Below are 14,570 nucleotides of genomic sequence, written 5' to 3'. Positions count from 1 at the left end.
ACTTGTATTTAGAGACTGATCATATTACTGCCACAAAACCCACCTGTGGGGGCAAATAATCCTATATGGCCAGGAGAATTTGAATCCAAATGCCCCAAGCTCATTCCTTCTACTCAAATAAAATATCCAACTCTGAAGAAGCCAGAACGATATGCTGGATAATATGACTCCACTAAGGTTCAGAAATCTACATATGACAGAGAAACTTTTTCCTCTCCAGTAAAAGCGATGAAAGCATTTCCCCCCTGTCCAATTCAACTTACTTCAGGTAAGCAATAAAGCTTTGTAATGTGTGGAAAATGTTTTAACGTGGAATTCAGGTCACAGTTTTAGCAAGGAATTTGAAGGATGGCCATTACCACCTTTATCCTATATTAAATATCATGAAAACAGAAAGAAAACCCAGTCAAAAATAATTAAATACCTGAATTAGGTTCTTAACTAAAAAGATACAATCTGGAAGCTTTGAAGGGTTGCTGGAAAAAAATCCCCCAATTTCTCTATAGACACAATGTATTTAAATACAAAAATATTCATCTTGTTTTATTTCAAACACTATGGAGACTTTGAATGCTATGACAAGACAGACAAGGTCTTATTCTGAGAAAGACAACTTTTCTCCTAGTCTTTCCCTGTGTATTTGAGTGTGGCAAGTTTAGAATTATCATTTCTCCTCTACTATAATGCATGCTCAGCTAGGGAGAGCAGCATACCTAAATCAATCTAAACCACAAAATCTACAAAATGGAAAAAGAACAAAAAACAAACTGCAGGTTTTTTTCCCCCCAAACACAATTTCAAGCTTAGTATTAACAGAGTCAATAATTGGAGCTTTCCCAATTCAACAGATACGCGACCCACAAACATATAATAAATTACAAGTGAAAAACAAATCAAAACCCTCTCTATCTCTTAGTCATTTTAATCAAAAGAAAATTATATTAATTCGGGGTGGGGGGAGAATCAAACAATTTCACTGTTGCTCTTACCGGCGCTGCTCTGCCTCCCTCATTTTTCGTTGTGCTTTAATTTTGTCAAATGGCACAATGCCTTGTCTCTCTCTGCTCTCTGATTTGCGATCCTGGCTCTTAATGCTCTGTATTTAATATCGAAATAGAGAAACTTAATGGAGTGCATTTATAAAAGGACAACTATCACAAACAATACTCTAAGCTCTGTTTCCATTCATACAAATCATGTCTCAAAGCTTGGTCCCTGCATTTTTCAAAAAAGCTGTTCTTTTTTTAACATTACAGACACACCACATATTAACACAGTAATACTTACCTTCCCACATTTGTGTGGCAGGATTTCATTGTCGAATATGGTTATCAGCCGTATGAAAGGTATTTTACTCATTAATATCTAAATCTACATTATAGAAATTCTAATTGGACAAATCAGCAAGACAAGCGTGGGTTACATGTAGCTCAGCAGGATTCAGTATTTGTTTCTAAAGGAAAACTGACACATAATGTTTCCCATGCAAAAACATTACTTACTCTGTCTTTTGATGCAGTTGATGTTTTCACACTAATAACAGGTTCTCCTTTGGATTTATCCATTACTACTGTTCTCTCTGTTCCTTTACTTCCTAAATAAATCAGAGGTTGGGGGAAGAGATGGAAAAAACAATCAAACTACATAACCTACACCACTCATTGCTATGCCAGAAGTTATGTTCTCTAAAATGTGAAAATGGGCATTTAACCCTCTCCTCAAACATCATTTTTTCACTACACCTATTCCAAGTACTTCTGTTAAGGATGACACAATGTCAAACACCGCCCCCACCCCGCCTCTTTATACCTTCTGGATTTGCTACTAAGAACCGGAAATAATTCTAGAATATTGGCAGTTCTTTGGAAAGAACTACCTACAATTAATTATTCATACTTCACCATATCTTTTACTCTATGAAAAAAAGAATAGCCAAATTACCCGACTTAATAGTTTTAGGTTGATCTGATGAACCAGACTTCAGTTCATCTTTATCTTTTTTTTCCTTTTCATCTTTGTCTTCTGTCTTTTTAGGATCATCTTTTTGGTCAGACTTCTCATCCCTTTTAACACTGCCAGGTCTATAGATAGATATTGATATAGATTAGGCTAATACAGAGTAAGAGAAAAGAAAGTTAAAGGAGAATGCTAGCAGCACAGTAAGAAAGTAGAATTCTGATGTGCTAAGACAGTCATAATTAGATTGCCAAAGATTTCCTTCTACAACTTCCTACACCATAAAATAAGACAATCGGACTATGCTGTGCAGTTGTCATAAAAACTTGGCTGTGATTCAGGTATCTTAACTGAAGGCAAAAGGAAAAATTCACACCACTGTGTGCTTAATGCTCACAAAGCTTCTTATACAACATGACAATTATGAAGTGCCAATGTAAACCATTTTTGTCGGGCAACTAGGTGAAATAAAGGCAAAAACTTCTCAGCAAATAGCATTTAATAGGAGTTATGCCTCAAGAAGATAATTAAAGCAAAGGACTTAAGTGTCTTATTCACTCTCTTAGTGTCTTTTTCAGCTACTTTCAGTAATGCTAGAGAGAAAAAACATAGTGCTGAAGAGGAACATGTTCTGGAAACAGGATCTTGGATAACTGATCTTTAACTGTTTGTGACCACAATCACCCAAGAAACCCCTATTCCAACGAGAGAAAAATTTAACGAAGAAACAGTGACATACTGACCAAAATTCTCAAATGGCCTTTCCTATAGATTTGACACGAAAGCACCACAATCTTTACTAAAAATCAAATATAGCTAAATTAAAAGGTATGCTTGAAAATGCAACTTTCTAATGCCTACCTTAAAGCACATAACAGAAACGTCTTAAGTTAGGCACTGAACATCAACAGTTGTTCATCTTGTAGTAAAAAAGTTAGAAAAATGCATCTACTGCTCTTTTTGAACGTTTGCCACAGAAATTCTTACTGTAATTTTATTTTTCCTGACATATCAGCATCGACTGATGAACAGCAAAACACCTTTGCACAGAGAATTTTTAGAACAGTACCTCTCACTGACTGTTTCTTTCTTTGCTTCATTCTCTTTTTTTTCACTTGGCTTCTTCCCAGCAGGTTCATTTTTTGCCTGAAATTTATTTTGCACATCATCAGCTGAGAATGTGGTCTCGATCATTTGTACAATCTGATGGTAATGGGATATCTTTGAGGATCAGTACTCACTTTTTCTACAGAAATTATTTTCCCATGTAACTCTGTTTTGTGGAGATGAGTAATACACATTGTTGCTTCCTCGGCTGTAGACATCGTAACAAAGCCGTAACAGCGAGCACCAGGACTGCGAGCATTGGTGACCACTTTTGCACCTACCACCTTTCCAAAATAAAGAGGTATTACACTCACTGTAACAAGTGCCCACCATTTAACAGCAAGAAGTACAAGCTCCATTTCTACTCTGTTTTATTCCTGTCCACCATCATTCAGGAAACTTCTATTTTTAAGAGATTAACAAATACAAGAGGAGCATTGCTTGGAGCCAATCATGCTTCTGTTGCCAATGCAACACTGCAAAAACTGAATCAATAGATGGGAGCTAAAGACTGAATTCTGTTCTGAAGAAAGCCTGTAAAAAAAAAAAAGGCGGCTAACTTTACATCAACAACATCATTTAGCTTAAGTATAAAGGAGTAAAAACCTAATAAAAATTTGCAAGCCAATTTCCACCCACATGCTAATGCTAGCTCAACTGCTAAGTCCCATCTCCCCCTGAAAAAATGTTTTCATGTCACTAAGAGGCAGACCCACAATGTTATCTACAATCTTTTTTAAGAAACAGGAAGTTTCCCCAAAAAGTATAACTTGAAAAAGCCCACATAAAACACCTGTTTTCGTAAATGGTGCTTACTTATGCTCATATATTCAATACAGCTCACTTTGTATTACAGAAATCAATCATATTTCACAGAGGTGTCATATTTTAAAGTACAGATGAATAAAGAACACATGTTTGAGCATTTGATTTATTGCAGATGTACTTCTACTTCTAGGAAGCTTTGCCTCTGCTAATACTCCAAAGAAAATAACAGTAATTTTATTTAAACAACTAAGCGTTACCATGGCATCTAAGTAGAGGCAAATACTAGGTCGGCTGTTGCACAGTTTTTAACTACATTTAAAATTTTGTGGTACATCTCTATGGTCAATGTTCCAGGTTACCAGATGGAATTCTGGACAAATAAATGGAAGGAAAGTATTGCATTTTTATTGTTACAAGGAACGTTAAAAAGGTTTTAACTAGTCTCATGACTTTCACACAAACTCAAAGCTGTGCTACACTTAATCCATTTTTGTACCTATTGTAAAGTCACATTTAAGTTCTAGAGTATTTTCATTAGTTAAACATTCAATAGCAGATTGCTAGCACATACAGTTTTACGACAATCTGCTGACAGTCATCTTTAAATAGGCTTCAAAGGTTTGACAAGAATCCTTACTGATGTCTCTGACATCAGCCTTCTATTAAACTAGCTCTTTCAATTTCCCAACTGACAGGGAGATTTAACTTGCCATTTTGTCTATCATTAATAACAACTGCAGGACCCCCCCCAACTCCAAACCAAACAACCCCCACCCCCAAACTACCCAAACAATTGCTTTTTAAAGCAATTGCCAACTCCAGACAAAAATAAAACTTCAGGTACCAAGGCAATTCTTAAGCTATTCCCCAATAATTATGTTTCAACATTTACCGCATGTTTTACTTAGTCCTAAGGAAGTCTTTAATAAATAATGTTCAATTCACTGTTGACTCTGAATTTCCAATGGGTGAAGATACTATACTACAGCATAGGAGACAGAAGTATATGTGAACAGTCATTGTCTGTTTCAAATAAAGGACCGTATATGGAATTTTGTATTTGTTTGGAAGTGAGCGACAGAAAAAAAAAGCAGTAATTCAGAGTGTACTTCAGCAGTTTTTTCCATGATATCCCAAAATATTTTTGATAATTTGATTCCTTTCACTGGTATTCTCAGTGACGGGAGCTTAAGAAGTCTTATTAAGACAGCTTCAAGTGAAAAAAACCAAACCAAAACAAAAAACCCCTTACCTTCCCATATTTGCTAAACAGATTCTTCAAATCTGTAGCTCTGGTAGTGGAAGCCAGTCCACTCACCCAAAAGTTTCTACCAGAACCGCTAGCAGTGCGACCTAATTAGGAAAACAAACAAACAAAACCAAAACATACCCAAAATCCTAATTATTTCAACAACTACTTCTGAATTAAAAAGGAGCAGTTCCACAAATCTTTTTTTTTAAATCACAGAGCAAATGAAATGCAATGCATAACATTCTCCCCCCATGATTCACATTACTGAAGGCAAGTAGTATTGCAAGTCCAAAAACTTTAAGATGGAACTACAGGCCTTGATACATGCAACAGAGACATGTCATGTCATTCTTCAAGAAAGTAACTGGACTAGGGCATCTCTGAAGTAATTGTGGCTCTTCAGAATGTGCCTGGATAGATCCCAGTAATGCTGCACTTACAGGAAAAGACAGAAGACCTGCTAAGAGTTGTGGGAACAGTGTTAGTACCCGTGTATGCTCATGTCTTGCCCTCCCTATCTCCTCGACTCCAAAGGAATGATGATGGGATGCAGGTTAACCACACCTCTCAAGGAAAGACACTCACCATAAAGAAAGCAAGAAAATTTCTCTCCTATTTCTGCCCACACAGATTCCACAGTTGGGGTATGAAGCCTGTGACTTTAGTTACAGGAGTCAGAAAAGACCTAGCTTTCTTTAACTATGCAAGAACTACAGAACACCAATTTGGCATCTAAACTAGAAAGATAATTTTATAAATGCTTATGTAAAGTCTGAAAACCCAACATCTAGTGATTAAAAAGTGTCTGAGCTGAAAGAACCTTTCTAAAATGCTATTTTATTCGGGTGTCTTTCCATCTCTTACTTCCTGATAATTTTTGTCATTGTCACAAACATGAGCGTAGCACTGAGAACATTGCTGTTAATATTTATAAGAGTTCCCTAGGGAAGCATGCAATCATTTGTGCCAAGCTCTAAAAAAAAAAAAAAAAAAAAAAAGGTCTTTTGTATAAAGGAGACTATGTCTAGACCTGTCATCTTCTAGTCTCAAGAACTGCATGGACAAAGGTGTGTCATGTGTGCAAACACACGGGAGATACGTTGTCTTGGTGTTTCAAAAAGCTGAGCCATAGGCTTTGATGTTTTTACTCCACACGCTTCCTCTAGAATTTTAAAACAGCCACCTACAGTTACACTGGCACCAGCATCCTGGAGAAGGAGAAAAATGAGCTCTTTCTTCTATTTTATCAACGATTTTTTAGATTATTCAAACTATGTTAATACCCTTTTTGAATAAGGTTTGATCAGTCTTAACATCTCCAGTTTTTGCCCTCCCATAAGACTTAAAGAGGTGCTCCTGCAATGGTACTGCACTTCCAAGACAAAGAGAGACTGGGACTATAAAATCTTCTCTAATTTAGAAACTAGAATGATATTAGGTATTGGGAGCCAACCCTCAACACTGCAGACATCTTTCAGATATGCATAAAGCGACTGCCAAGTCCACCAGACTTATGAGCTCATAAATTTATTTTTCTACGCTCTTATTAATACAGCTCTCATAATGAATGCATGGAACATGGAAAACTCCTTGTTCTAAATAAAATCCTTTCATACAGGTGTGGAAATAGCAACGTATGAGTCAGAACTGACTTGTATATAGTTCTGTACCTTACTTCTGGCTCAACCGCTTTGCTCTGCATGCAGAGAGCGCTACATAATCAAGTAGCTACCTCCCCCCAGTGCTCTTTACTAAGCCAGAATATGATTTAAACAAATGTTATGGAACACAGCACATCCTTTGGAGGAAGGTATGCAGGGGCAAGGTTGTTATCAGACACCCAAGTTCCTGAAGGCTGTTTTGAACGCAAACTTCAAGAAGAGTTTTCCCAGTCCACAAAAAAGTACACTCAAGTCCTTGGGTAAATGACAGCATGCACAAAACACTCCTTTAAATATTCTGAAATAAGAGAACACAAGATTACAGACTGTAAGCAAGAGGTAAACAGACCCTAATGGAGCTGACATTGAGGTCCAGTAGCTTGCACAGACAGGTATAACCCGGATCTTGGAAAAAGCAGCTGACAATGAGTTCTGTCTGTGTTGTAAAACCCAATTAAAACCAAACAAATTCTTCCTGTCCAGTCGGCAGACGGATCTCATAATGAGTTTCTTGCCTATTATAGGAATCGCTGGAACTTCCAAGCTTACAGTGCTGAACTACCTGCCTGCAGTATGTAAGAAGAATGTTAGCAGTCAGTTCTAAATTTTCTGCCCTGGTCAGTTAGGAGAGAATAGAGAGGTGGGGTGAGCTGCAAAGACTCAGCAGCCTAATGTATTGAAAGGAAGAAGTATGATGAAAAGAAGGAGCAGGCACCTGACACTGTTGATCAAGAAATTTTCATCTTCCTTATGATGCATATTTGCACCATAAATAGGATCTGCGTGGACAAAAAGTTAATAACATCGATCTAATGTGACGACAGTGCTAAGCTGTAAGTTTCTGTGGCATTTAAATATGTGAATACTAGATTCCAAATTATTTCAGCAAAACAGTATAGCTTTACTATACAAGCGTATAGTAAAGCAAACACAACTGCGAAAGGCTCTTGAATCACTAACAGCTGTTGGTAAGCATCTTCAGTGCCATGAAGGACATATTTGCCACATATTAACATCTACCTTTGAAGATCAAGATACAAACAAAAGGGTGCAACACAGATACCCTTAGAAAATGCATAAAAGGAAAACAGGCCTTTTGGCATAAATAGAGTAAAAAGAAAAAAAATCCAGAAAGAGGTGAATAATTTATGATATTTAACGACTTTGCAGATTCCGACGCTTTTCTGCTGAAACACCCCATCCAATACAAAAACAGTTTCTCCAAGCAATCATTGAAGTTCTATTTTTGAAATAAAAAACATACCTTTCTCATCCTTTGAGATTATCTTTGTATCTCTGTCCTCCTCAACAGGGCTAAAGACAAAACACCACATTATTCAAGTCAGAAAGAAAAGTGACTAACTATAAATTATGAAAAATGCTAAAATTAAATACCTACCAGAAAATATGTTGCAAACAAAAACACACCTTTGTATACTTGATTTAAGAAATCTGACAAGAAATAATGAAGTCAGATTCTTAAACAGACTTATATTAGGAAGACGTTTACAAATAAGAGTAATTTAAGAAAACAACCTTTGAAGGTTGAGGAAGGAAAGAAATCAAACCCTCTGTGTTTAAAAAAAAAAAATCTGCACATGGAGAAATAAAACAGACTCTTTAGGAATAGGCTACAATTTCATCAGTCTTGGTGGCCAATTGAAGGAAACAGCTTATTCGCATCACTTAACGACCAATGAAAAAAAGATAGCATCTGGTCTATAACGGAGAAAAAACAAACCTCTTTTTCTGATCACCGCCCTCACTGGTTGAGGACTCTTTAGTAGCAGGGGATTCCTCAGAATTAGCTTTGTCTTCTGTTTTCTTGGCATCTTCTTTGCTATCTTTGGCTTCGGGACCTGCGCCTTTTTCCGCTGTTTCCCCACTAGAGGCTTCCAGGCCTTGGGAGCGTTTGCTACTCTGATCGCTTAGGGTCTCTACTACTAAAGATTCAGAGTCCGGTTTCTCTTCCTCTATTGTCTGTGCACTTGTCTCCCCTTTTGCTACAACTAAACGCTTTGCTTCCTTCCTTGCCATAGCTTGTGCCGATTTGCTGTCCAAATCTAAAGCATCTTCCTCCAACTGAGCGGCAGCAAGAGCGTCCTCTTCCTCTGCTAGCCTCTTGCCTGGCACCACGTTACTTGCTTCCTGTGCATGTGGCCGCTCCGCTTCGGAAGTGTCTTCGTTAAGTAGTTCAGATTTACAAGTTTCCCCCAAAATGTCGAGTATTTTCTCATTTTCTACGGATTTAACAGGAATAGAATGGCACAAGATTTAATCACCAGGGAAATACAGCAATCACAAATGTGGAACTGGCATGGCTGCCACACTAACACCAAGAGAACTTCTAAGCTACACAGAGATTGGAAAACCCTAGTGTACACAGTGTTAAAAGTACTACGCTAACTGCTGTCTGACAAACTACCAAATCAGCCCTAAAATGTTAACAGGGAAGAAAAATGCCCCCACAGATTTAACAAAAACCTTCTGGCTGATCCTTGATATTCTTCATGAAATCATTCAGCTCTGTTTCTTCTCTAGTTAGCTTCCAGAGTCCAAGATGCTTAACTGAACGTATCAAGGCACTGAGAGTTCAATTTCCAAATTTCTGTGAAATTCTTTTAGCAGACAGTCCAACATGAGAACTGGGCATCTTCTGATGGTGCATGAGTGTGTTTGCAGTCCAGAAAGTGAAAAGTATCTGTATGAAATTTCCATGAAGAAACTCTCTTCTTTCTTCTGTATCCAGTAACTAATCTTTACATTTTAATGCCCTACAATATCTTTTTACTGCTTTCACTGCTCTCTACTTAGTAACAGAGTTAAGGTGTGTGCGATATCACAAGATCTGTTTACAAGTAGAATCTTTAGCTTTTAAACTGTGATTAACTTCTCTAAATCCATTTATGTAGTTTAACAGGTTTTTAAACCATTTCATTTCACTGGAAATATTTCAAAGATGACAAGCATCACTTCACAGATCTGGGGATATGATTGGGTTTCCAATCTCTATGACCCTGCATGATCTGGATTGTCCATCATAAAAATAATGCAAATTATGTTTGTTTGCTTGGTTTTTTAATATTTAATGGTTTAAAAAGTATTAGTTGAAAAGACAGGAATATGTTTTTCTTTAACAGTACCTGGCTCCAAGTGTAGCTTCTCCATTTTCTGTTGAGGAAAATAAACACAGAATGAGGATTTTATAAAATGCATTTTGTAACACAGAATAATAGCAACCCCCCACCCAATCCCAAGATGAAAACTTCACAAATTCACCTACTACATTTATCGCTTTTTTTCACCATCCACTGGAACTGACTATTTTATATACGTAATTTTTCTGGCACGTTGAAGCCAAATCAAAGTATCAGCCACAATTACGTTCTCATATCTAACTTGGAATAAGTTAGATTTAAAGAGACCAGTAAAATATCATTGTGTACCACATCAACTGCAGAGTGGGAAAAAACCCCAGCTACTACCTGATATAATCAGTACAAGACCATTTTTATTTGCCATAAAAGTGGAGGAAGTCTTGATAGCCGACTGAAAAGTAGGGAAAAAACACAGGGCCTTCTCATTTGACAGACTGTATTCTGAGCAAGATCACGTATGTCTTGGATTCTGTTAAAATTTCATATTATGGTCATGTTTTCTTTTTTGTAGCATGAGCACAGAGTGAATACTGATAATAATCTGAAATACAGCTACATTTTCAATTTACCTTCATTTCAATTAAATCAGAAGAAGAGGCATCTAAATTGTTTTCAATTTCATCATAATCTTCCTAAAAGAGTAAAAAAGGAATTATAGCATTTTTTACAAAAAGTAACGTTATCTTACGGAGAAATACTACTGTATTCAATTTTCCCTAGCAATAATACAAGAAATCTTTTCCAGTATTTGACAAATCTCAAGTGCTACTTCAGATTGTGACCCAAGAACGAGGAGCAACATATAAATATTCTTGATCGTTAAACATCTTTCTCCAGTTACCTTCCATTTTAATTTCAACATGACATTGTCTACTTCAAAGTTACTCTTACTTAGAGAGGAAATTTATTTCACATTTCTGTCGTTACTGTACTTAACATGTTTTTCCATTTTCCCCACTTTTTTACTTCTTTAGTTTCTAACTGAAAAAACAACTTAGAAATGAAGCTGACTTAGGTTTCTACTTTTCCGAAAACAAAACACATCCCCAAAATCTTCCTTCCTTAAGAGCTGTTGGTAAGACTCAACCAAAGCTCATCGGTTATATGATTCACAACAGCTCTAATTTACAGAGCATCAAAAAATTGCCTTTCAGGTTAACTGGATATTGTTGCAATGACTCTGTTTTCAGAAGGTAAATGATAAAAAGTTGAGACAGACACCACAGGCCTAAATAAAGAAAACCCAAAACAAACCATAAGGAGGCAAGGAAGGATAATACATTCAGTTTTGGGAGTGAACCTGCAGAGAAGATTTCCAAATTATCTGTGAGTTGAAAACATATTTCTCTCTCTCCATATGTATAGGTATCTAGACGGCTGGGTATATGCATAAATACACTTAAAACACATATAAATGGGAAGAGGGAACACCGAAACTAACACATTACTTTCAATTCCAGGCTTCTTTCACGGCAAGCAAAGATGTTACTGCAAGGTAAAGAAGGCTGTGACCCATCTACCATGAACATTTCAAACCTCTGATAGGTCCAAGAACATTTACCACCTAAAGAGTAAGACGTGAGAGCTGTTAACGTAAAATAGAATCCATACCACATTCATGGCCTATATTCTATTACACTGAAATAACTCGTTCATGTGCCCATATGCTTATTAAATACCTTCTGAAAATTTACAAAGACCTCTACTCATTTACCTCATTTTCTGTTAGCTGATCCGGAAGTTCTTTCATTTCTGTTTCGACATTGTCTTTATTATCAGACAGAGAATCAAGAATATTATCAGGACTATAGTCTTCTCCACAGTCTACAGCACTGCCGTTATCTATTTCAGCTTCATCTAACACACTAATATCCATCATGTCAATATCTTGTAAGGTATCCAGACTTGCTTCGATATCCTCCTACAGAAAGAAAAAGGGTAGATGTGTATTTATTGTGGGTTAAATGATGCATACTCTTAGTAACAGCAATCATGATTTCACTTACCTGCCCATCTCTAGAGTTTTCTTCCAGTCCATTGTCTTCAACACCTTCTTCTTCTGTTTTTTTTCCTAAAAATAGTATCATTGAAGTGAGATATAGCACTAAATTTCATAACACATCTACTCTTTGCTGAATTACCTATTCAACACTGAGTTTGTTTCAACAAATGATGATTAAGATCCAGGATTCAGAAGTCCAGGTCTGTCTGGATATAACAGAGGACAACTTGCCACTCGACACAAGCAAACAGCATGAGCATGAACTAGAAGTAGCACAGCTACATTTTTCAACAGCTATACTCCTCTCATTCCACAACACTTCAGTACCTAAAAAGACAACACTGTCTAGGAAGGTATTCCATTTAAAACAAACACCCTACCATTGCTACAAAACCCCTCCCTCTTACCATTTAAATAATTAAATAATTACACTGATTTAGAATTAGTCTTCACTTTTAAGATCCTGGACACACAGTTTATGCACATCATGTTTAGGCACAGCTGTCACTAGCAAACTCGTATCGCTATTCAAAAACAACGGCTCTTTCTGTATTTTTACCCCATTATCTTAAAGGAAGCAGCTTAAAAGTAAGTTCCAAAAAGTATCTTTTAATAACTGGCTATGAGCAATTCAAATAAACCACACGTAATATGGCCCACACAATACTTTATGTTTTTGAAGCAAAATATATTTAAATCACTAGCGAGCTATTTCAGAACAGTTTATGTTCAAAACAAGACATTTATAAAATGAAATATGACACTAACAAAAGTTATACACATTTGTTATTTGTGCAACAATGGTTCTAATTATTCCCACTGTAATTTCTCGCATCTAAAAATGTATCCCAATGATGATGGAGGTTCAAGGGCTTCTATGAAAAAAGGAAAATGCATATAGTTACAGCAAGGAAATCAGTACCTGGGGTGTTGTGGAGCCACCTTAATATACATTGGCAGAGCTTTCCACGGGATCTTACACTGCAGCTGCTTGCTCTGTACATGACACAATTCTACACTTATGGTCACAAGTACAGAAACACCTGCAACTTACCGTCTCATCTACAGGTTTCAAGACTTGCTAACGGAAATACGGTTAGGTGTCATATTATCGTTTAAATTTGTTATCGCTCACTAACGCAACAGAGTTTTACCATTTTCCATACGGGAAAAAGAAAAAGCACTTCTTTTTGTTTAAATTAAACTAGTGAAACAGAAAAAATCCACACCATATGCTAAGTTCTAGCTACATGGAAACAAAGTAACTGTATTTGACTAGACTCCTACCTTTGCTAGTTCTCTTTGGCATTCTCTTGTTGGTCAGTTCTGAGGCCACAGCAATTTCATCAGGATCTCCTCCTTCATCCTCAATGGCCTAACGGAGACAGCAGCATGACATCTATTGTATTGTTTGTTGGTGTGCATTTGTACTGGTTTTGGATGGGATAGAGGTAAATTTCTTCCCAGTAGCTAGTATGGGGCTATGTTTTGGATTTGTGCTGAGAACAGTGTTGATAACACAGGGATGTTTTAGTTACTGCTGAGCAGCGCTTACACAGAGTCAAGGCCTTTTCTGCTTCTCACACTGCCCTACCAGCAAGCAGGCTGGGGGTGTACAACAAGTTGGGAGGGGACACAGCAGGGACAGCTGACCCCAACTAACCAAAGGGATATTCCATACCATATGATGTCATGCTCAGCAATAAAACTGATGGGGTGGAAGTTGGTGGCGCTGCCATTACTCAAGGACTGGCTCGGCATCGGTCGGTTGACAGGGAACAATTGCTTTCTTTTACATCACTTGCTTTTCTTGGGTGTTTTTTCTTTTTCCTCCTATTGTTTTTTTTTCCTTCTTCTATTTTTTTAAATTATTAAACTGTCTTTATTTCAATCCACAAGTTTTCTCTTACTTTTACCCTTCCAATTCTCCCCCTCATCCTGCTGGGGGGGAGCGGGACAAGTGAGCAGCCATGTGGTGCTTAGCTGCCTACTAGAGTTAAACCACAACAGCATTTTTAAGGATTTGTCAGATGGAAACATTAGTGTCTCACCCTAGTTCAGGTCATACAGCCAGGTAGCCATATCAGCCGTTAGAAACACTGAATGATAAGGTGTTGTAACACAACCCCACAGCCAAATCAAGCTATGATTGACAAGCAAAGTTCCCCCTCATCTGTAAACAAGGCTCCCTACTCAGCAGATAAGCGCTTTAACTGTATAAAACCGAGAGTGACCACTACAGGAACTCAAGCGCATCCGACAGTATTTTTTTCTCAACGTGCAGGCCTATTAGAACTCATAAAAGGGTCAGGACCGACTATGCTGTTCTGGCCTCATGGAAGCCTATGAAAATACATTCCGGAGAGGTGGGGGAAACAGAGTCAGGTGAAGCGTGTACAGAGGAAGAAGTAGAAGAGATACGGGAAAAGGGAGCTGGGGAAACGAGAGGAAATCAGGGAAGGACGCGCGTACATTAGGTACAGGGAACGAGGGAAAGACCGGGGCCATCGCAGAGTGAGATGAGAGTGGCACTCCAAAGGAACGGCTGAGGTGCGGGCGGCGGCCCGGGTGCCCACACGCTGAAGCGCGAGCGGGCGGCGCGGGTCGCCGCTGGGGGGGTCGGGGCGGTGGCAAGAAGCAGGGCAGCGGCGGGGGCGGTGGCGGGG

General features: G+C 37.8%; 1 protein-coding gene across 1 annotated transcript in view; it reads right to left on the bottom strand.

Annotated features, from left to right (window-relative positions):
• LOC103923457 (scaffold attachment factor B1-like) overlaps positions 1-14,570 on the bottom strand; it is a 19,979-nt gene that overhangs the window by 4,667 nt on the left and 742 nt on the right. Inside the window, 13 exon segments of the mRNA XM_009331810.1 lie at positions 990-1,096; positions 1,503-1,594; positions 1,942-2,081; positions 3,026-3,102; positions 3,198-3,347; positions 5,084-5,184; positions 8,009-8,058; positions 8,486-8,984; positions 9,888-9,915; positions 10,472-10,534; positions 11,617-11,823; positions 11,909-11,973; positions 13,192-13,279. Of these exon segments, the coding sequence (XP_009330085.1) occupies positions 990-1,096; positions 1,503-1,594; positions 1,942-2,081; positions 3,026-3,102; positions 3,198-3,347; positions 5,084-5,184; positions 8,009-8,058; positions 8,486-8,984; positions 9,888-9,915; positions 10,472-10,534; positions 11,617-11,823; positions 11,909-11,973; positions 13,192-13,279 (1,667 nt within the window).

The sequence above is a fragment of the Pygoscelis adeliae genome, unplaced genomic scaffold (assembly GCF_000699105.1).
Source record: "Pygoscelis adeliae isolate BGI_AS28 unplaced genomic scaffold, ASM69910v1 Scaffold239, whole genome shotgun sequence".
NCBI classification, from domain to species: Eukaryota; Metazoa; Chordata; class Aves; order Sphenisciformes; family Spheniscidae; genus Pygoscelis; species Pygoscelis adeliae.
Note: the sequence above shows the minus strand (reverse complement) of the source record. Positions and strands in the feature narration are given on the sequence as shown.